The sequence below is a fragment of the Mobula birostris genome, chromosome 8, assembly GCF_030028105.1.
Source record: "Mobula birostris isolate sMobBir1 chromosome 8, sMobBir1.hap1, whole genome shotgun sequence".
Taxonomy (NCBI): Eukaryota; Metazoa; Chordata; class Chondrichthyes; order Myliobatiformes; family Myliobatidae; genus Mobula; species Mobula birostris.
Window position 1 is genome coordinate 95,425,912 of NC_092377.1, and position 23,979 is coordinate 95,449,890.

Consider the following 23,979-nt stretch of genomic DNA (forward strand, 5'->3'; position numbering starts at 1 on the left):
ATCAGTCACTAAGCCACTCCACACAATATAATCTAGCCAAGGTAGAAAATGAATCTGAAGGTAGGATATGGCGACATATAAGCAGCACACACAAAATGCTGGAGGAGCTCAGCGGTGTCAATGGAAAAGAGAAAACAGCTGATGGAAGACTGACAGCCTTCATCAGGACTGGAAAAAGATGAGAAGTCAGACTAAGGAGGTGGGGGAGGAAGAACCACAAGGTGATAGGGGAAGGGGCTGAGGTAAAGAGCCGGGAAGTCGATTGGTGAAAGAGATAAAGGGCTGGATAAGGGGGAATCTGATGGGAGAGGACAGAAGGCCACGGAAGAAAGAGAAGAGGGAAGAGCACCAGAGGGAGGTGATGGGCAGGTGAGGAGATGGTGAGAGAGGAAAATGGTGAAGGAGAGGGGGTGAGGCAATATCGGATGGAGAGATCAATGTTCATGCCATCAGGTTGGAGACTACCCAGGTGGAATATAAGATGTTGTTCCTCCACTCTGAGGGTGGCCTCATCCTGCATCTGCAGATGCTCTCTTCTCTGTGGTGACAGACATGTTCTTTAATAATGAATTTACTTTGAACTTCAATACACTGCTGGTGGGAATCAGATGTGCCAGTGGCTTTTCCTGTCTCTCTTTCTCTTTCTCTCATCTTCTCTCTCTCTTGTCCTCCTTCGCTGTCATTCTCTCTCTCTCTCTCTCTGTTGTCCCCCCCCACCCTCTCTCTCTCTCATTATTTTGTCTTACAAACTTCTATTTTGTGTCACACATTTCAGAATGTACTAAGGCAAATGTAACCCCTTCCTTACAAATGCTCCAAACAGCTAAAGCACCTGCACATAAGGTGAACTCAGTGAATGAATGTGCAATACAGCTCACAGATACACAGCCTCTCCAGCAGGCGAACGAGACCAGGGTTAATTACGTGGGTTGCGGACCTGCAGAGGGATGTAGGGCACGTAGGTCAGTGGGACAGTCTCCATCCAGTTAATCTCAAACTTGTTACTTCAACCACCTGTTTTTGCTGTCACTTCATCCAATAGGGTACCTCCTGGCCCTGCCAAATGTCATCCACATAAGCCAACAAAGATGGGTGTTATCAGCTCCTCCAAGTTCATGATGATATTGTCGTAGTAAAGGAGGAGTGCTGGTGGGTTTACATGATGGACAGATTAGAAAATAAGGATTATGAGATAATGCCCTTCAACTCCCACCATGGCATGGGTGAGTAGACCCTGTATGGACAGCAAGGTCTTGAATGGACTCAAGCTTAGAAGAAGTCCAGAGGAAACTGGGCAAGTATTCTCCTATGTTGGAATTCATGGGTTTTATCGTCTGCTAGAACAGTGGAATTTGTGTAACTTGACAGTATGTTCTATTTGAGTTCAGTCCTCTGTCTGACCATCGTTAAAGGCGGCACAATATCCCAGTATACTGAAACCAAGAACCAGAAACTTCTATCCACAAGATGAATGGTATCATCATTATAAATCCAACTAATTGATGTTAACAGAATTCAAGCTTATAGTGTTTATTTTTAAATATTTACACTTTCATTGATTTAGATCTTCAAATTTAAGTGGGCAAGTCACAATATATAACATTTTCATTTAATCGAATGTCAAAGTATATAAGTTTAAATATATCAATAAATCACACCCGCTTTAATTCATCTTGTTCATTTGACAGAAAGTTATGTTCATAACAGAACCAAATTTAAAATACGAAAAGTTTTTGTTACAATTTCTAGGGTGCTCATTCTTAATAAACATGATTATTAATAATAGAGATACTTAAGGGTTAAGGTGAAATTGTTATCTATTGCCAATCAAAATCTCAAATTTAGTTATAGCCAAATACAATTAACCATATATACAATAGACTCAGTGACCACTTTATTAGCTACCTCCTGTACCTAATCAAGTGGCCACTGAGTGTTTGTTTGTGGTCTTCTGCTGCTGTAGCCCATCCACGTCAAGGTTTGACGTACTGTGCATTCAGAGATGCTCTTGCATAGATCACACATGGTGATTTGAGTTACTGTCACCTTTCAGTCAGCTTGAACCAGTCTGACCATTCTGCTCTGACCTCTCTCATCAACAAGGCATTTTCATCCACAGAACTGGATAATTTTTGTATTTTGCACCATTCTCTGAAAATACGAGACACTGTGTGCGTGACAATCCCAGGAGATCAGCAGTTTCTGAGATACTCAAACTACCCTTTCTTCAATAGTCATTTCACGGTCAAAGTCACTTAGATCACATTTCTTCCCCATTCTAATGTTTGGTCTGAACAACAACTGTACCTCTTGACCATGTCTGCATGCTTTTATGCATTCAGTTGCTGCTGCATGATTGGCTGATTAGATATTTGCATTAATGAGCAGGTGTGCAGGTGTACCTAATGAAGTGGCCACTGAGTGTATGTCGTTGATTGACCATAATCATCTCTAAAGCAAATTATATTGTTATTTATTTTCAGCCACAGAAGTTGTTGGATGCAGGTACAGAAGATTTGCAATAGTCGTAACCCAAGCAGTTTTCTCCTTGGGTGCAATGTTACTTCCTGGTTTTGCCTACATGATCAAATCCTGGAAAGGAATCCAAATGGCCATTACTGTTCCCAACTTTGTCTTGCTGCTTTACTGCTGGTAATATCAATTTACTGCAAACTTTCCCCGTCAGTGAATGATGCACGAGGGCTGTGGTGTTGATTGATTTTACAGACTTGACCTTTTCCACTTTTAGCCTAATCCCAGAGTCTCCTCGGTGGCTGTTATCCCGCAAGAGAACCAAGGAAGCATTGAAAGTTGCCCAGGTGATGGCAGAACAGAACGGAAAGTGTCTCCCGATCATCTACAAAGAGGTAATTAATTTGAGGCAAGGAACACGGGAAAACCACGGTAGAAGCTCAAATCCTCCACTACTGATTGTACATAGAACATGAACACAACATTGGTTCAAACTTTTTAACACATGGATGTGCCAAGTTTGAATTTTGAATTTTTTGTCTTTTGTCAAAGCTCCTTTCTAGAAAGCACTATAGGGCTATTAAAGCAAAAACTTTACATCATCTTAAAAGTTTCTTCCCCATGTAGTTAATCAGATCAACTATTCCAGTTAACCCCCACCCTCTCTATTTATTACCTCAGTCACTGTAAGCCCTTTAAACCATTTTTCATAAAGCTGTTTACATTGTAAATACATGCTGGTATTTATGTATTTATGCACATTTTATTCCAAATCCACACTTTATCCTCTAACTTTATTTTTATATAACTCTCTGTTCTTTATAATTGTTGAATGTTGTTTTTTTGTTCCATGTTGTGCCCTGACCAACACACCACAGCAAAATTCCTAATACGTGTAAATGTACATGGTGAATAAAGTTGATCCTTGGTGAGGTAACATGGGATTAAATGCAAATAAAGATTAATATCATAGCTTTTCAACTAACAATTCCTATGATGATGATATACTTGGATACATAGAACATGGAACACAGAACAAACCACATCACATCACATTACAGGCTCTTCGATCCATGCTATCGTGTCAATCTTTTAGGATAATCTAAGATCAACCTGACCCTTCCCTCCTGCATAAGCCTCCATTTTTTTACATCGTTATCAAACATACATTTGTTGACCTTGAATACTTTGAGGGTAATTCTTGTGTTGCTGCAGCATAAACTGGGCAGTGGCAGTATTGACATAACGATTAGCCACACCGTCCTCAATCCCTTTCCAAGTACATGACAAGGTGACCCTCCCACCAGAAGTAATTGTGAGTCTCACAGCTATCAGCTACTGAAGCTAGCAATGTTGTTACAATCCTCATTCCTACATGGCTGATGCAGGCTCACGCTCCCACCTTCCAAAAATGTGCGACTGGAATGGGGTAAAGGGGTAGCCATTAGTGAGACCTTTAACATTCAGACAAGCCTGGCACTTGTCCTTACTGTGGCCTCTTTCGGACTGTGTGGCAATAATTCATCTTGCTCAGAACCCCTGCCTGCCTTTATTGCTGATCTTTCTGCCCCTGATAATATGGTGTAGTGGGGGAGGAGGTACGGTGGACAGCAAAGCAGCACAGGAGAGCTACTGACCCTCGGGGACGGAGACCTGGGTTCAGCAGGAATTTAGCAGGATGCTACCAGGGAAGGGAGACTGTCTTCAGGCGAAGTGGAATTGGAAAGGTGGGTTCATGAGTTTGCAGATGACACAAAGGTTGGTGCAGTCGTGGAGAGGAGTAGAAGGTAGGGTGCAATGGGACATTGACAGGACGCAGAGGTGATAGATGGAGCTCAACCCAGAAAAGTGTGAAGTGATTCACTTTGGAAGGTTGAATTTGAAGGCAGGATATAGAATTAATGACAGGATTCTTGGCAGTGTGGAGGGAATTCGGGGTTCATGGGACGTAGCTCACTCAAAGTTGCCGCACAAGTTGAGAAGGTGTATGGTGTGTTGGTCTTCATTGGTCAGGGCAATTGACCTCAAGTTATTATGTTCTTATGCTCAAGAGCCGTGAGGTAATGTTGCAGCTCTATGAAACCCTGATTAGACCACACGGTGTTCAGTTCTGGTCACCTCATTACAGGAAGGATGTGGAATAACATGTGGATAAATACATAAATCCCAGCATGTATTCACAATGTAAACAGCATTATAAAAAGTGGTTTAAAGTGTTTACAGTGCAGTGACTGAGTTAATGGAAAGGGTTAATGGGTCTAACTATAATGGTTGATCAGATTAACTGTCTGGGAAGAAACTTTTAACGTGGCATGAAAATTTTGTTTTAATAGCCCCAGAACACTTTCCAGAAGGGAAGCTAGTTCGGCAGGTGGGAGGTGTCTGCAGTGATTTTTCCGCCCACTTCCTTGTCACTGACAAAGTCCTCCAGTGATGGTGAACTGCAGCCAATCACCTTTTCTGCTGACCTAACAGTTCACTGTAGATGTTGGGTAGTGTGAGAGGATGCTGCATCAAGCCAAAGTTCCAAGTTCAAAGTTAAAAGTAAATTTAGTATCCGAGTACGTAGTGTATGTGTCACTGTATTCTGTACAGCCCAGAGATTTATTTTCCTGCGGGCGTTCGCAGTAAATACGAAGAAACACAATAGAATCAATGAGAGGCTGCACACAACAGGATGGACAACAACCACTGTGCAAAAAGACAACAAACTGTGCGAATACAAAAGGAAAAACATAATAAATAATTAAGCAATAAATATCGAGAAGAGATCAAGACTCCTTGAAAGCGAGTCCATGGCTTCTGTTCCGTTCAGTGATGAGCAAGTGAAATTGAATGAAGTTCTCCTCTCTGGTTCAAGAGCCTGATGGATGTAGGGTAATAATTGTTCCTGAAGCCAGCGTTGTGGGTTCTGAGGCTTCTGTACCACGATCCTAAGCCAGCAGTGAGAAGAGACATGACATGGGTGGAGGGGGTCCTTGATGATGGAGGCTGCTTTCCTGCGAAAATGCTCTGTGTAGATGTACTCAATGGTGGGGAGGGACTTTCTGGGGATGGACTGGGCTGTATCCACTACTTTTTGTAGGCGTTTCCGTTCAAGGGCATTGATGCTTCCATACCAAGCTGTGATGCAGCCAGATAATATACTCTCCACCACACAGCTATAGAAGTTTGTCGAAGTTTTAGATGATGTGCTGAATGGATGCAAACTTCTGAGAAAGTAGAGGTGCTGTTGTGCCGTCTTTGTAAAGGCTCTTACATGCTGAACCCAGGACAGATCTTCTGAAACGATACAGTGAGGAACTTCAACTTGCTGACCTCCACCTTTGATTCCCCTGTGAGAACTGGCTAATAGACCTCTGGTTTCCTCCTCCTGTAGTGAATAATCAGCTCCCTGGTCTTGCCGATATTGAGTGAGAGGTTGTTGTTGTGGCACCACTCAGCCAGATTTTCATCTCCCTCTTACATGCTGATTTGTCACCACCTTTGATTTGGCCCACAACAGTGGTATCATCAGTGAACTTAAATATGGCATTGGAGTTGTGCCTAGCCTCACAGTCATAAAGTGATTAGAGCAGGGGCTAAACACACAGGCTTGTGGTGCACCTCTGCTGATGCTAACACCAATGAATCTAAAGTGACTGACCCTCTCCTTCTCTGATCCCCTGATGAGGACTAGCTCAATGGATCTCCAGCTTCTTCCTGCTGTAGTTGATAATCAGCTCTTTGGTTTTGTTGATGTTGAGTGAGAGGTCGTTGTTGTGTCGTCATTCAGCCAGATCCTCCCATGTACCGATTCACCACCACCTTTGATTCGGCCAACAACAGTGGTGTTGTCAGCAGACATTGGAGCTGGACTTAGTCTCATGTCATAAGTACAAAGTGAGTAGAGCAGGGGGCTATGTACACACACAGCCTTGTGGTGCACCAGTGCCGATGATGATTGTGGAGGAGATGTTGTTGTCAATCTGTACTGAATTGGGTCTGCAAGTGAGGAAATCGAGGATCCAGTTACACAAAGAGGCACTGGCACCTAGGTCTTGGAGCTTATTGATTAGTTTCAAGGGTGTGATAGTGTTGAATGATGAGCTGTAGTCAATGAAGTAGGCATCTTCTTTGTCCAGATGTTCCAGAGCTGAGAGAAGAGCCAAAGGAATGGCATCTTCTGTGACGGTGGGCAAATTGAAGCAAATCCAAGTCATTTCTCAGGCAAGAGTTGATATGCTTCATCACCAACCTTTCAAAGCACCTCATCACAGTGGATATAAGAGTGACTGGACGATAGTCACTGCGGCAGGTTACCATGTTCTTCTTAGGCACTGGTATAATTGAAGCCTGCTTGAAGCAGGAGGGTAAATCAGACTGCCAAAGCGAGAGGTTAAAGATATTAGTCAACACTCCAGGCAGCTGATCAGCACAGATCTTTAGTACTTGACCAGATACCATGTCTGGGCTGGATGCTTTCTGTGGGCTCACCCTTGTGAAGGATGCTTCAGGCTGGCCTCAGAGACTGAGGTCACAGGATTGTAGGGAGCTGTGGGTGTTCATGAAGGTGCCTCCATGTTCAGATGGTCAAAGGGAGCATAAAAGGCATTGAGCTCATCTGGGAGTGAAGCCTTCTGGTCCCCTGTGCTGCTCGGTTTCACTTTGTAGGAGGTGCTTGATTCAAGTCCTGTCGCAGCTGTTGAATATCCTTCCGTAGTTCAGGTTTGGTCTGGAATTGCCTCTCTGCATGTGAAATGGCTTTCCAGAGATCATACCTGGACCACTTCTGTTTTGGTCGTCTCTGATCTGGCCCTCAGCAGATTGCGAATCTCATGGTTCATCCAGGGATTCTGGTTGGGGAGGACTCTGAATGACTTTGTGCGAAGACACTCATCTACAGCTGCTTTTATAAAGTCTGTGACCACTATGGCGTATTGAAGACTGGTGAGTCCTTGAATACCGCTCAGTCCTCTAACAGTAATGGCTGATGTGAGGATGCTGCCTGTGATGGCAGTGTAGAATTACACCAGGATGTTCTGGGGAAGGTGGAAATTTACCAGCTGTCCCAACAAGTACATCCTCTGCTGAGCCTTTTTGTTAGAGGAGGAGATATTATTCTCCCGCAGGAGGTCCTGTGAAATAATGATGGCCAGGAATCTGAATGTTTCCGAAACACCTCCCCTCCAACCAACACGCTATCCTGCATCCACAGTCCTCCTTTGTCACATGCCCCACATCCTGGGCCTTCCTGCCCAGCCACTCCACAAGCACCTTCACTGCGATGGCTTGGGATGCAGCTCACTCCCACCTTCACAAGGAGAGCAAACTTTTGCCTTGTCAGTGACATTCAGATCTGGAGAAGGAATAAACAAGAACTCCCTGCTGTTCTTAGGGGGTTTGGACTGTCATAGAAATATATCAGGAAATGAGGAGCTGGTCTGACAGGATACCTGATTGAGACCAAGTTCACTTTCTCCCTGGGATCATCATGAAACCCTATGGACATACAGCAACGCTGAACACAAGAATCAACTAGATCAAACTACAGCACCTGTGTTAATCTTTCCTAAAGACAACTTTTTTATTGATTCAAACCAGAAGGTGTGATTTAGCATCATCCAGGTTGACTCAATCTAATGTTTTTAGCCAAGAGAGATTCTGCAGATGCTGAAAATGCAGAGTAACACACACACCAAAAGCTGGAAGAACTCTGCAGGTCAGGCAGCATCTGTGGAGAGGAGTAATCAGCTGACGCTTCAGGCTACATCGGGAAAGCAGCGGGAAAGAAACCAGAATAGGGAAAAAGGGCGAGGGCATGGAGTACAAGCTGGCAGGTGGTAGGTGAAACCAGCTGAGGGAGAAGGTGAGTCAGTGGGGTTTGGGGCAGTGGTGAGAAGCTGGGAGGTGATCGATGAATGAGGTAAAGGGCAGAGGAAGAAGGGATCTGATAGAAGAGTAGAGTAGACCATGGGAGAAAGGGAAGGAGGAGGGGCAACAAGGGGGAGGTGATGGCCAAGTGAGTAGAAGAGAAGGGGTTAGATGGGAGGCAGAATGGGGAATGGAAAATTACTGGAAGTTAGAAAAATCGAAGTTCATGCCATCAGGTTGGAGGCTACTCAGATGGAGTATGAGGTATTGCTCCTCCAACCTGACTCATCGTAATGGTAGAGGAGGTCATGGACCAACACGTCGGAATGGGAATGTGGTCTCATGTTTGGCTGCCTTAGTATGAGGCAAGTATGGAATTTTGTGGGATCTCTCTTCTGAAAACATGACTCACCTGTGTCTTCCAGATGGTGATGGGGGAGAACAGCCCTGAAGAGGTGAAGAATCCTTCCTTCCTGGACTTGTTTAGGACACCGCAGATGAGAAGACACGCACTAATCTTAATGTACTCCTGGTAGGTTTATAAACTGGGTTCCGTTAGTCAGAGGGAAACTCGGAGTGTGCAGGCCCTTCAACCCATTGTGTCCACACGGAGCTTTTTGCTCATCTACACTAATCCCATGTGGGACCACATCCTTTCATGCCTGGCCTATGTAAGTGTCCGTCATAGTGATTCCATCTGATTCCACTTCCTCCCCGGCAGCACGTTCCAGATGTCAACAACTTCAGGTAAGAAATCCTACCACTCAGCTTAAACTCCCTCCTCTCACCTTTAACCTACGCCCTCTTGTTTTCTAAACACCTCCACTGCAGTTGAATGTAATAGGTACAATCGCTTATTTGGGGGTGGAAAGGTGATGGTTAAGATTCGAGATTGTTTAATGTCATTTCCAGTACACAAGTGTAAAGGCAAACAAAATCTGGATCTGATGCAGCACAATAAAAAACACAATAAGATAAAGAACACAATAATAAAAAAACATATTAACTATAAATGCATATATTGTTTGTATGTCCCTAAGGTGAAGCTAGGCACAGGAATGTCTGCACATAATGTGACTCTGACAGGAAATAATAAAGTAGTGGTGGTTGGGGTGGGTTAAATGAGGGACGTATTGATCAGCCTTACTTCCTGGAGAAAGTAACTGTTTTTGAGTCTAGTGGTCCTGGCTTGGATGCAGTGTAACCCCCTTCCTGATGGGAGTGGGACAACCAGTCCATGAGCAGGGTGGGTAGGATCCTTTATGACATTGCTGGCACCTTTCTGAATATACGTCCTTGATGGTGGGTAGGCTGGTGCCAGTGACGCGTTGGGCACCTTTGACTGCCCATTGTAGATCCTTTCTGTCCACCACAGTGCAGTTTCCGTACCAAGCGGTGATGCAGCAGGTTAGGATGCTCTCCACTGCGCATATGTAGAAGGTCTTGAGTATGGATGGGAAACTGTGTAAGTATTTTGTGTCAAAACCTCTCAGAATCTGGAATAAATGAGGAACTGAATGAAATTAGCAGGAAACCATTAGCATTCAGGAAATTAATGGGACTGATATGTGGTGCAGACCCTGCTGCCCTGCCCCCTAAGGGCTGGCTCTGGTGATAACAGGAACACCGATTACTGACTTCCAAACTTCCCGTGGATTCAAGAACTGCTCCCACAGAAGAGAAAGTGGAAAATAAAACCTAATATTTAAGAAAGAAGGAAAGGAGAAAACACAGGGATCTATAGACTGGATAGCCTAACTTTAGTGGAAGGGAAAATGCTGAAGTATGTTAGATTAAGATTATATTAGTTTATTGTCATATACACCAGGGTGTAATAAAATTCCTTACTCGTGTGAAGCTCAGAGAATAACTAGTACTGGTACACACAAATCAGAATTAGGTATATTATCACTGATAGACGTTGTGAAATTTGTTAAATTAGTGATAGCAGTACAATGTAATACAGATAAATACAGAAAACTATGTAAAGTAATTAAAGTAAATATATATATATATATCAAATAGTTAAATTAAAAATAGTGCAAAAATAGAAACAATAAAAAGGTGGTGAGGCAGTGTTCACAGATTCAATGTCCATTCAGGAATCACATGGCAGAGGGGAAGAAGCTGTTCCTGAATCACTGAGGGTGTGCCTTCAGGGTCCTGTACCTCCTACCTGGTGGTAACAGTGAGAAAAGGACATGCCCTGGGTGCTGGAGGACCTTAATAATGGATGCTGCCTTTCTGAGACACCGCTCCCTGAAGACGTCCTGGGTACTGTGGAGACTAGCACCCATGATGTCGCTGACTAATTTTACAACGTTCTGCAGCCTCTTTCAGTCCTGTGCTGCAGCTCCTCACCCGCGAGCGGACAGTGATGCTGCCTGTCAGAAGGTTGTCCATGGTACACCTGTAGAAGTTTTAGAGTATTTCAGGTGACAAAACTAATCTCCTCTACATCCCAACTAAATACTACAATAAATTACAATAAGAAATATAAAATATAAATAGTGCAAAAATTGAGAATAGTGTTAATGAGGACCATTCATAAATCTGATGACAGAGGGGAAGAAGCAGTGTGTGTCCTCAGGCTCCTGTACCTCCTTTCTGACGGTAGTAATGAGAAACAGACATGTCCTGGGTGATGAGGGTCCTCAATGATGGATGCCACCTCCTTGAGGCATCGCCTATTGAAGATGTCCTTGATGGTGAGGAAGCTAGTGCCCGTGAGGGAGCTGGCTGGGTTTACTGCCCTCTGCAGTCCAATACATTAGTGCCTCCATACAGATGGTGATGCTGTCCATAGTCCACCTGTAGAAATTTACTAGAGTCTTTGGCGACATACCAAATCTCCTCAAACTCCTAATGAAAAACAGCCACTAGTATGACTTCTTCATTATTGCTCCAATTAGTTAGGACCAGGATAAATCTTCGGTGATGTTGTCACCCAGGAACTTAATGCTGCTGCCGCGAAGAGGACTGGTGTGTGTTCCCTTGACTTCCTCCTCCTGAAGCCCACAATCAATCCCTTGGCCTTACTGACACTGAGTGACAAGTTGTCGTTGCGACAGCACTCAGCCAGCAGATCAATCTCGCTCCTGCATGCCTCCTCATCACCATCTGAGATAACCATGATGTACCTGCCTCTGCTTATTATTACCACGAGGTTATGATTAGCCTGTGATCACCGCATAATAATAATAAACCGTCAAAAAACACCAAAAGATTCCTCAAACATGATTTTCTTTTTATAAATCCATTTAGACAAGTACCTAATCAACCTGTCACTTGCTGTTGTGGTAATGATAAATGCAACAACAAGTGACAGGTTGATTAGCTACTTGTCTAAATGGATTTATAAAAAGAAAATCATGTTTGAGAAATCGTTTGGAATTTTTTGATGATTTAACCAGCAGGATAGATGAGGACAAACCAATTGATGTCAATTTGGACGTAAAGAAGGCTTTTTGTAATGGAGTCACAGAAGAGATTAGCGTGCATTGCTCTGGTGGTGATATAGTGGTATGAATGGAAGATTGGTTCATGAAGGAAGCAACAGACAGGTTGGAGTCATCGAGCTGTAGAGCACAGAAACAGGCCTTTTAACTCATCTAGTCTGTGCCAAACTATTCCTCTGCTCAGTTCCACTGACCTACGCCTGGACCATTGCCCACCATACCCCGACCACTCATGCACTTATCCAAACTTCTCCCAAACGCTGAAATTGAACCACTTCTGCCAGCAGCTCATTCCACACTCGCACCACCCTCTGGGTGAGAACATCTCCCCCTTATGTTTCTCTTAAATATTTCACCTTCCACACTTAGCCTATGACCTCTAGTTCTTGTCTCACCCAATCTCAGTGGAAAAAAGTTGCCTACTTTTATCCTGTCTATACTCTTCATAATTTTGTATACTTTATCAAATTTCCCCTCGCTCTCCTGCACGCCAGCGAATAAAGTCCTAACCTATTCAACCTTTCCCCATCCCTATGGTGGGATCAGTGTAGGCTTTTATTGTAATTGGGTGCTGTCTAATGGCTGGTATGAACTGAGTGGGCTGAATGGCCTTGCTTTGTGCAGAATGGCTTTGAACTGAGTTTGTATTTGAGCACGGTCTGGATGTGGAGGGAATTATGAAGTGCAGGATGTTCCACGTGTCAGCCGGGCATCACGAGAACCAGGGATTCACAGGGGAGTCTGCTGTAACAGTGTCTTTGTTCCTCTTCCACAATGCTCAGGTTCACAAGCAGCGTGGTGTACATGGGGCTTATCTTACGCCTGGGGTTCCAGGGCAGTGAGAGTTACGGTGATATCTTCGTAGCCGGGGCAGTGGAACTGCCAGCGACAATGCTCGGCCTCCTGGTTGTGCACCGTGTGGGCCGGCGCTGTCCCTTCGTGGCCTCCAGCGTCCTGGCAGGAGCCTTCTGCCTGATAGCGGCATGCATTTCTGGAGGTAGGCACATTGCTTTCCACAGGGGGATGTAGACAGGCAGACTGCAATATTCAGCTGCTGAGTGTTATGTTCAGGGCTGAGGTATTTCTCTCACATACTGTCCTCTCTGTTGAGTATCTTTTTAACCATGTCTTATAACAAACAGTTAACTCTGAGTGGATCAATCGTAAGTATGTTTATTTTACTTGTGACAATGGAAGACTAGCACTGGCACAAGAACTGGTGATAGCTTCAAAAAAAGAGACAATATAATCTCTTCTTTATACACACGTACAGCTACTGTATATCAGTTCAAGGAGAGGATGCATTCTATTTGTCTGCTTAATCTTCCAGTAACCAAATCCACCTGCCTTTCTGCAGTTTGTCGAGGACTCAGGCTTCATCAGCATAATGTTGTATGAACACTGTTAGCAAAGCCCTGTGGTACAATACAGGTTCCATTTTGTGACAGACAAAAATGCCATTTTGTTACTACAAGTAAAGTATATTTCCATATCTCTCACTTTTTCTCTCCTCACTATCTCTCTCTCTTTCCTCTCTCCTCTCTCCCCACTCCCCAAGCCTCTGACCCCACCACAGAAGGCACAATGTTACTGCTGTCTGGCTGGCATGGGGAGTGTGCACTGCCTTGGCTAGATGCCAACAACTGCATTGAGTTGCTAAGTTACCCCTTTGGGCAGGTGTCGCCAATTGGCAAAGGCACTCACGTGAAATCTGGCTTCTAAAGATGTCATTGGGGAAAACATTTGATGATTGGTCCAGGAAATGGCCAAGCCAAGAAACACTGAAAATGTGGGAAATCGGGGACAAGACACAAAATGCTGGAGGAATTCAGCAGGACGGGCAGTATCAGTGGAGTTGATGTTTTGGGTCCTTCTGGGGTCGATAGTTGGTATAAAAAGATGGGGGGGGATGGGGTGGAACAAGAGCTGGTAGGTGATGGCTAGATCCGTGTAAGAGGGGAAGGGGAGTCTAGAGCATCAACCCACCCGAAGTAATGTCCTGGGGAATAGGGACCCATGTCCAGGGTCCTTATTGCCATCATTGTATCAGAATCTGCGATGGGACCTCTGTTTTACCTCAGCAGTCTCATTCCATTGTTTCCCTGCTGAAGTTCTCACAGGGCTGGAATATTTTCAATTCTGAATCAAAAATTGGCCGCTGAATTCAGAATGAAACGTTGGATACGCAGCTGATCAGGCAGCATCCGCAGGGGAGAGAGAAACAGAGCTTCTCTCTGAGCTTCCTCGTTGAAGGATGAAACGGTGACTGTTGCTCCCACCACAGATGCTGCTTGACCTGCTGAGTCATTTTTCCCAGCATTTTTGATTATTATTTCAGATTTACAACTTCTGGAGATTTTCCTTAATTTCACATCAATGTTGGGGGTGGCCACTACAGTAAATACTGGGCACTGGAAAAGAAATGGGGTGAGAGGGGAGAGTTCACCACTTTACTGAGCGCAAGTGTTATTCGCCTTGGACCCCACTACATCATGTAGAATAAATAATCATGGTGGTAGGTGGAAGGCACACAATGATGGGAGAGCTCAGCAGGTCAGGTAGCGTCTGCGGAGAGGAACAAATAATTGACATTTCGGGCCGAGACCTTTCTTCAGGACTGGAAAGGAATGGGGGGAGCGGGGAGGATAAAGTCGGAATAAGAAAGTGGGAGTAGGGGAAGGAGTACTAGCTGCCAGGTGATAGGTGAATTGGGAAGGTAGTAAGAAGCTGGGAGGTGATAGGTGGAAGAGGTAAAGGGCTGAAGAAGGAGGAATCTGATAGGAGAGGACAGTGGACCATGGGAGAAAGAGAAGGAAGAGAGGAACCAGAGGGAGAACAAGGTCAAGCGCGTAAATACATACCCAGGGAATAAACGCCATGAAAATTAACTCCTTGCAGCAGCAGCTCAGTACATCAGAAACAAGAGTTAACATAAACTTAATTTGATATTAATTATACATAACTTACATGTGCAAAATATAGTGACACTTGTGCAAATTGTGAGAGAGAAAGACATACAGTCTGATACCATAAACCTAGATATGATATAAGTTCAAGGTAAAGCCACCACCAGGTAAGTTCAAAACCAAGCAGGTTGGAGGAGGAATTGGGTTATAGCTGGAACATGTCGTTACCTGCCACATGTGGCACTGATGAAATTTCCTTCTAACCCTCGTGATTAATACCTGTAGAACAGGAAATGTAAATCTGAGAGGAACGTAGAACATTGAGCACTAAAACACAGTATAGGCTTTTTATTCTACTCAAAGATCAATCTAACCCTTCCCTCCTACATAGCCCTCCATTTTTCTATCATCCATGTGCCTATCTAAGAGTTTCTTAAACGTCCCTAATGTATCGGCCTCTACCACCACTCGTGACGATGTGTTCCACGCACCCACCACTCTCAGAGATGACAGCTTCCTTAAAAGTCATTCATCTTGGTGTGGGTTTACCTTTGGGCGTTCTATTCATCACCCACTCTAAGGGTGAGCTTTCAAGGTAAGTCTGGGTTTAGAGGCTGGGTTTGTTATTTGGAGGTAGTCTTATTACTGATGCAAGTATTGTGGAGTAAACTTTGGCTTTTTGCTTGTGTTTTACTCCCCTCGAAGAAATGCACAGGCTCAAGACTGCCATCACTACACTGGCCAGATTTGGAATAACAATCTCACTCAGCATACTCTTCCTCATGACCAACGAGCTGCATCCTACATCCGTCAGGTAACAAAGAGAAGTTGAACGTGATCTTGAGTCACCCGAGGAGTCCTCGATTCAGATACAGGCCCTTCGGCCCACCGAGTTCAACCTAACTATCAAATCATTCATTTGCACTAATCCTCCACTAATAGGAACACATAGGATCAGAATTAGGCCATCCGGCCCATCAAGTTTTCTCTGACGTTCAATCATGGCTGATTTATTGTCCCTTTCAACCATATTCTCCTGTCTTCTCTCTGTAACCTTTGACGCCATTACTAGTTAATAACCTATCAACCTCCGCTTTAAATATACTCAATGATTTTAGCCCACACAGCTATCTGTGACAATGAATTCCTCAGATTCATCACCCTCTGGTTAAAATAATTCCTCCTCATCTCTGTTCTAAAGGGACATCCTTCTATTCCAAGGCTGTGCCCTCTGGTCCTAGACTCTCCCACTATTGGAAACATCCTCTCCACGTCCACTTTATATAGGCCTTTAAATACTCGGGGAGATCCCATCTAATTCTTCTAAACTCCAGTGTGTTCAGACCCAGAGCCATCAAGTGCTTCTCGTACGTTAACCCTTTTATTTCCGGGATCATTCTCGTGAATCTCATCTGGACTTTCTCCGATGCCAGTACATCCTCTATTAGATAAGAGGCCGAACATTGTTCACAATACTCCAAGTGCAGGCTGACCAATGCCTTATAAAGCCTCAGCATTACCTCCTTCATTTTATATTCTAATCCTCTCGAAATTAACGTTAACATTAATTTGCCTTCCTTACTGCCAACTAATGCCAACATTACATTTGCCTTCTTTACTAATTATCCCATTATTTTTACCCTACCCACCTTCCCATCAAATCTACACCTCACTGCACACTAGGGGCACCTTTTACACTGGATAAATAAACCACCAGCCCAGAGAGGACACCAGAGCCCCCAGGGGAAACCCACACAGGACATGCAAACTCCGCAGAGGCAGCACCAGCAGTCAGGATCTCTGATATTGTGAGGTAGTGGTTCTACCAGCTGCATGACTGGGGCACCCCGAAGGCTGAATGATTCCAGGGATGATTGTGTCACTGCCAGGATCTCAGCACTGATGTTACTGCCCTGGCTCACTGTCTCCGCAGTGGTGAACAGAGCCATTTATTCCAGCTCCCCACTGGGTCTGTCCACACCATCAGAACATGACAGATCTCGCCACTCGGTCCGTGAGAAAACCCTCCTCATTCACTGCTTAGTGTTCTCTCTGTTTTTTTTTCACAAAGACTAGCTTTTCAAACGATTCACTTAATTTATCACATGATCATCAAAACATACAGTGAATTGCAACATTTTTGTGTCAAATCAAATCAGCCAGAATTGCCTAGGCAGCCCGCAAGTGTCGCCATGCCCCCAGTGCCAACACAGCATGCCCACAACTCACTAATCCTAACGTGCACGCCCTTTGGAAGGTAAGAGGAACCCAGAGCGGCTGGAGGAGATCCACGATGTCACAGGGAGAACATACAAACTCCTTACTGGCAGTGGCGGGAATTGAACCCAGAGTGGCCCGTATGGTAAAGTGTTGTGCTAACCGCTATGCCACCATGTTGCCCCCATGAGATTTGTTAGCTAATGTAAGGCTTACCCATGCTCTTGTGAACTTTCCCCACAGAACACCCCATTAAAGTCAGACAATCATCTTCAAAGTAAATTTATTACCGAATTATCCATACGTCACTATAGAATCAATGAAAAACTAAGAGCAATTCTTAGAGTAGTACACATCTTTATGTGAGATCCCTTTTAAATGTTTCCTTTATGAGATTTGAATTTGCATGTAGGTTTGTCTTGGGTCTAACTGCACTGTGTTTTCTGCACATGAACAAAGAAAGCAGAAACAAGATGGAGGAACCCAGTGGATCGGGCTGTGAACGCTGATGTAAACATTGCACTCACTGCTAACACACCCGTCCCGGTTACTCGCCCTGCAGCCAATCAAAACGTTTCTTCCCATTGGCTCTCTCATAACTTGAGCAGCCGATAGGCCCAGCTCTTCACCTGCACTGGGAATTAATGGGAACAGAACACCAGGGTTTCAAAGAGGAACCAGTCATGCCACGTAAGGTGGCTGAACGTGACCGGCGTGGTTGCACAACAACAACCTGCTGCAGGAGCTCAGCATTTGTGGGGGGGGGGGGGGAATGGACACTCGGTGATTCGGTCAGAGTCCCTTCAGCTTGAGGAGAGTTGGTCACTGGATAGAAATGGAAGCGGCAATCGTCTGGTTATTTCGAGTTGGAGGCTGTGATGACACAGGGATTGGGCTGGGGCCTTAGCTGCTCAATTCAATATCAATGATTTGGATGAGGGGAGGCCCGGTAATATAGAGGTTAGCGTTACGCTTTACCTCACCAGCGACCCGGGTTCAATTCCTGCCACTGTCTGTAAGGAGTTTGTACATTCTCCCCGTGACTGCGTGGGTTCCCTCCGGGTGCTCTGGTTTCCTCCCACTTTCCGAAAATGTAGGGGTTAGTAAATTAATTGGTGTAATAGGGTGGGGAGATCTCAATGGGCTGGAAGGGCCTTTTTCTGTGCTGTATCTCTAAATTTAAAAAAATATATAATATATCCAAGTCTTCTGGGGATCAAACGCCAATATGGGCTGTGAGGGGGATGCGGAGAGGATTCAGGGGGATATGAACAGGCTAAGTGAATGGGTGCCGGCGTGGCAAAAAGGTAAGGTCATCCGCATTGTGATAAGGGGAGGGGAGTGTGGGTGACAAGAGGTGATAGGTGGGGTGACAAGGAGCAGGAGTTGATGGAATCTGATAGGAGAGGGGGGAGCATGGAATGAAGTGGGAGAGGGCAGATGGAAACATTGGGGAGAGGACACTAAGTGAGAAGGGTGACGGCAGGTGGAGTGGGTGGAGGAGGGTGGGGGTGAGGGACTTGGAAGTGACCCATCTCCTCTGGGGTAATCAGAGGATAAGTTTGAACATAGAACATAGAACAGTACAGCGCAGTACAGGCCCTTTGGCCCACAATGTTGTGCCGACCCTTAAACCCCTCACCTTAAATTCCTCCATATACCTGTCTAGTAGTCTCTTAAACTTCACTAGTGTATCTGCCTCCATCACTGACTCAGGTAGTGCATTCCACGCACCAACCAGTCTCTGAGTAAAAAACCTTCCTCTAATATCCCCCTTGAACTTCCCACCCCTTACCTTAAAGCCATGTCCTCTTGTATTGAGCAGTGGTGCCCTGGGGAAGAGGCGCTGGCTATCCACTCTATCTATTCCTCTTATTATCTTGTACACCTCTATGATGCCTCCTCTCATCCTCCTCCTCTCCAGAGGGTAAAGTTTGGTGTAAGAGGAGCTCGGCAAGGGCACAGTTTGAGACAGGTGTGAAAAGCAAGAAGGACGGAGGAAAGTTTTGAATGATACATGCAAACGGGACTAGCTCGCAAGGATATCTTGGTTGGCATGGCCCAGATGGGCTGAATGGCCTGTTTCCGTGTAGTATGATTTTATAACTGTATGACTCTATCTGCTTTGAATCATTAATTTGCTGATATAACTCTTTTTAATAAAAATTGTCCGGTATATACTGTAACTGAACCTGTGCCTGGCATCACACATCTCATGCCCCCGAGCCTCTCCCTCTCTCTCTTCCTTTTTTTCTCCTGTCTCCTGCTCCCTTGGGCTTCTCTTGCTGCCCCTATTCCCGCTCCCTCTCTCTCCGGTTTGGTGTCTCTTCCCCACCAGGAATGGGAGTAGCAGTTTGTGATCGGATCATTATTTCCCTTCAACAAATGACACAGGAGTCTGGGAGCTTCGGCGTGCCTGTCTATGAGTGACGTAGGTGGGATTGCAGCTCCTTTTATGCTCGACACGTTAACGACTGTGTGGACGGAACTCCCTCTTGTGATTTTTGGTGAGTTTTCAGAAGCAATCGAAGGAACAGATGAGCATCTTATCGACTTCCTGGAGAGTGGTACAGACTTGAAATTCAAAGTAAATTTATTTTCAATGTTCACATATGTCACCATATACAGGAGGATGTGCGTAGGTCCGGAGCTGCCTCAGGTCCTAAAGTCCACTGCACTGAGACAGGTTAATTTATCAATATAATTATCAATTTTCTGAAATCCGAAAAATTCTGAATTCCGAAATGCAACTGGCCCCAGGGATTTTCGATAAGGAATTGTGGACCTGCACTGTCTTAAGATTTGTTTTCTTACAGGCACTTACAAGGAAATAAAGAAGTACAATAAATTTATGAAAAAGCTATAAATAATAAAAACTGACAAACAATCAATGTGTAAAAGAAGACAAATCATACAAATGATAAAGAGTAAATAAATATTACTTTATTGAGCGATGGAGGATGAGAGGTGAACTGACAGAGGTGTACAAGATGACGAGAGGCATTGATTGTGTGGATAGTCAGTGGCTTTTTCCTAGGGCTGAAATGGATAGCATGAGAGGGCACAGTTCTAAGGTGCTGGGAAGTAGGTACAGAGGAGATGTGGGTTTTCTATGTTTCTATGTTTCTAGTACTGTGTTGTAGAGTCCTTGAAAGTGAGTCTAAGGTTTGTGGAATCAGTTCAGTGTTGGGGTGAGTGAAGTTATCCACTCTGGTTCAGGAGCCTGATGGTTGTAGGGTGATAACCGTCCTAAACTTGCTGGTGTAGGACCTAAGGTTCCTGCAAGGTAGAGAGGGGATAGATGAATTAGGGCCATTTCATTTCTCAGGCCAGAATCCCCAGCACTGAGGTCACAGTTGGTGTGACTGGCTCGGACATCGAGTCAAGCCAAATTTATTGTCGTGCGCACAAGTATGGTGAAGTAGAAGACAGATGGAAAACTTGCGTACAGCACTGAGGGGGGAAGTGTGCAAAACAAAATATTAGTGCAAAAAAAATCTACAATGAGAGACAAATCTGTGGCAGTGCAAGAGATGGTTCATATTGTTTCATTGCTGAGATAAGGGTTGCGCAGGTCAGTTCGAGAACCTGATGGCTGTAGGAAGGTAACTGTTCCTGAATCTGGCAGCATGGGACTTCAGGGTTCTGTACCTCCTACCTGATGGTAGGAACAGGAAGGGGGCATAATGTGGATGTAGGGGTCCTGGACGTCAGGCGTTGCCTTTTTGAGGCAGCACCTCGTGTAGATGCACAGGGAAAGATGTTATTGGTGCCCTGAGGAAGTGCAGGGAACCTCTGGGCCCAGCTCCATGCGGAGTGTGGACGGCACCGCGAGCACACAGCGGTTCTGAGTGAGAGAACCACCTCACACCCAATGTCACAACCACCGATTTGGCAGCGCATCAGATTCAGCAATTGCGCTCGTGAATATGTATGTGTCAGCTAATTATTATTCCATTGTGATAGTATTTAACTCCATTCATTCCGTTGTAGTATTTATCGAGATTTGGACACAATACTGCTTCATTATCTGTGTTCCGCCTTGCCTGAGAAATTGGACTGTTGAGTCAACTGACTCTGAAGACTGCTAGTATTCATTTTATTATGTGTTCCTTTGACAACAGCGTCTGCAGATTATTTTGTGTTTACATTTTATTCTTAGTTGTTCTTTTCAGCCCCAGTGTAGGCTTCGTTTTCCATGTGGATGTTTTAGTCAATGGCCCTGTTTGGCCTAGCGTTTATGGTTTTCTTTTCCCTTTAACACTGTTCGCATTAAAGTCTGTGAAATATCATCCCGCCTCAGTGTCTCTCACGCCGCGGTTGGGCCGTGTCCGAACCCGGTGACAGCAAGTCTCGAACCAGGCGAAGATGGACCCAGCTGACCTTGGCCATGAGATTCATTGCTCAGAGTGATTCGTCGAGGCAGTAATGTTCCGCTGGAATTCCTATGTATGAACTCTTGTTTGTCTCCTTGCGACAGAAGGATCTTGCCAAGTAATGGACCCAGAGAAGTTTGAACAGTGACGTTTTGACATTGGTGGCTTGAGAAGAGGGTCCCTTCTATTCTCAGTGCATGTCCCGACTCCACATTCTGGGAGTCCCGAGTCTACATACTGAACTTCTCTTGTCTACATTGAGTTTCTCCAGCATCTGTTCCAAGCTTTTTAAGTCACAAGTACCCAGGTTCACAGCATTGTGGTCCTGTGACAGATCCGCAAACAATTGAGCGCTTCAAGCAAGCTTATCAATTGTTTCAACATTCAAGTCAAGTGTAAATTCTGGAAGAACCCTACTCCAAAAGCTGATCCCTGACTGGAGTGTGCGAATACACAAGTCAAGTAACCCTATCAAGAGTATTTTTAACCCCTTAGAAACCATAGAAAAACTACAGCACAGAAACAGGCCTTTTGGCCCTTCTTGGCTGTGCCGAACTATTTTCTGCCTAGTCCCACTGACCTGCACACGGACCATATCCCTCCATACACCTCCCATCCATGTATCTGTCCAATTTATTCTTAAATGTTAAAAAAAGAACCCGCATTTACCACCTTGTCTGGCAGCTCATTCCACACTCCCACCACTCTCTGTGTGAAGAAGCCCCCGCTAATGTTCCCTTTAAACTTTCCCCCCCTCACCCTTAACCTATGTCCTCTGGTTTTTTTTCTCCCCTTGCCTCAGTGGAAAAAGCCTGCTTGCATTCACTCTATCTATACCCATCATAATTTTATATACCTCTATCAAATCTCCCCTCATTCTTCTACGCTCCAGGGAATAAAGTCCTAACCTATTCAACCTTTCTCTGTAACTGAGTTTCTCAAGTCCCGGCAACATCCTTGTAAACCTTCTCTGCACTCTTTCAACCTTATTAATATCCTTCCTGTAATTTGGTGACCAAAACTGAACATAATACTCCAGATTCGGCCTCACCAATGCCTTATACAACCTCATCATAACATTCCAGCTCTTATACTCAATACTTTGATTAATAAAGGCCAATGTACCAAAAGCTCTCTTTACGACCCTATCTACCTGTGACGCCACTTTTAGGGAATTTTGTATCTGTATTCCCAGATCCCTGTGTTCTACTGCACTCCTCAGTGCCTTACCATTTACCCTGTATGTTCTACCTTGGTTTGTCCTTCCAAAGTGCAATACCTCACACTTGTCTGTATTAAACTCCATCTGCCATTTTTCAGCCCATTTTTCCAGTTGGTCCAAGTCCCTCTGCAAGCTTTGAAAACCTTCCTCACTGTCCACTACACCTCCAATCTTTGTATCATCAGCAAACTTGCTGATCCAGTTTACCACATTATCATCCAGATCATTGATATAGATAACAAATAACAATGGACCCTGATCCCTGTGGCACACCACTAGTCACAGGCCTCCACTCTGAGAAGCAGTTCTCTACTACCACTCTTCGGCTTCTTCCATTGAGCCAATGTCTAATCCAATTTACCACCTCTTGATGGAAGTCATGGTACCGACTGGGAAAATTGAACTTTCATGTAACAAATTAAACAAATCTACAGAGAACCTCCTAGCTTAGTGATGAAAGAAACCTGTCAATGCTGTCTTGATCTGTAAAATTGAGAGTATATCCTAATTGCCTTTGGAAAAATTGTGAAAGATAAAATGCTGAGCAAGATTTGAAAAGGTTCCTTCTCTAGGTTTCAAGGTTTCCCAAGGACTTTTCTCTATGTCCCCAGGGTTTTCTTTTTCCGATCGTTTCCAAGGCTTATTCAACATGTTTAGGGTTTTTCAATGTCCTCTTCATCTTGAGGACTCCGAAGCCTCCCTCTCGGCCCTGCCTGAGGTTTCTTGATCTCAGTCTGTTGGGGTTTCCAGGTCTCAGTCTCTCTGGATCTCCAAGTATCCCTGACTCTTGAGTTCCCCAAGTCTCTCGAGTCTTCCTTGGACCTCGAGTTTTCAGGTCTTCCAGGGCCATCAAGTGCCAGCTATAGGGAGGGGGGGTCCTGTAGTGACTACTTCAGGCCTGTGCAGGGCACTAGTTGTTTCGTTTTAAGAGCACCTGAATTGGTTAATTGTTGCTTACAGTTAATAATGGTTCTAGAGTTTCTTGTGTTTTTTTTCTTGAGCGACTCACTCTTTGTAATGCGGTTTCCTGGTGCTTTCTGTTCAAGTTTATTTTGATAAACTCAGATTCTGTTAGTTTTATTCTTGAAGCAGGTGCTGGATTAGCTCCAATCAGAATGTCCTCATTTTAAGAATGATTTGTCTCATGGTGGAACTTGGTCCAGATACATCCGTCTAAGCTTTTGTTTGTCTCTACATGGAAGTCTTTGGCTCCGATATTGGCAGTGCACACCATGGCACTTATCTGGCAGCATTACTGAGCGACATCTTGGACAAGTCCCTCATTCGGGACTTCCAGCGTTCACAGGTCCATGGCGCCTCAGGGACCCCTGTCACAACCACGGATTCAGCAGCACGGTAGATTCCGCAATTGTGCTTGTGAATATGCATGTGTCAGCTAATTATTATTTAATTGTGATAGTATTCATTCCGTCGTAGTATTTGTCGAGACTTGCACATAGCTATGCTTTGTTATC

The 23,979-nt window shown here is 44.6% G+C and overlaps 1 protein-coding gene across 3 annotated transcripts in view; it reads left to right on the forward strand.

Annotated features, from left to right (window-relative positions):
* Window positions 1-23,979, forward strand: part of LOC140201503 (solute carrier family 22 member 3-like) — a 46,834-nt gene that overhangs the window by 14,269 nt on the left and 8,586 nt on the right. Inside the window, exons 4-9 of one of the 3 annotated variants that reach the window (XM_072265711.1) lie at window positions 2,484-2,652; window positions 2,750-2,867; window positions 8,751-8,857; window positions 12,566-12,780; window positions 15,395-15,503; window positions 19,301-19,413. In XM_072265711.1, the coding sequence (XP_072121812.1) occupies window positions 2,484-2,652; window positions 2,750-2,867; window positions 8,751-8,857; window positions 12,566-12,780; window positions 15,395-15,503; window positions 19,301-19,413 (831 nt within the window). The remainder of the gene's footprint in view (window positions 1-2,483; window positions 2,653-2,749; window positions 2,868-8,750; window positions 8,858-12,565; window positions 12,781-15,394; window positions 15,504-19,300; window positions 19,414-23,979) is intronic. The other 2 variants (XR_011886886.1, XM_072265712.1) reach the window with 2 other exon arrangements.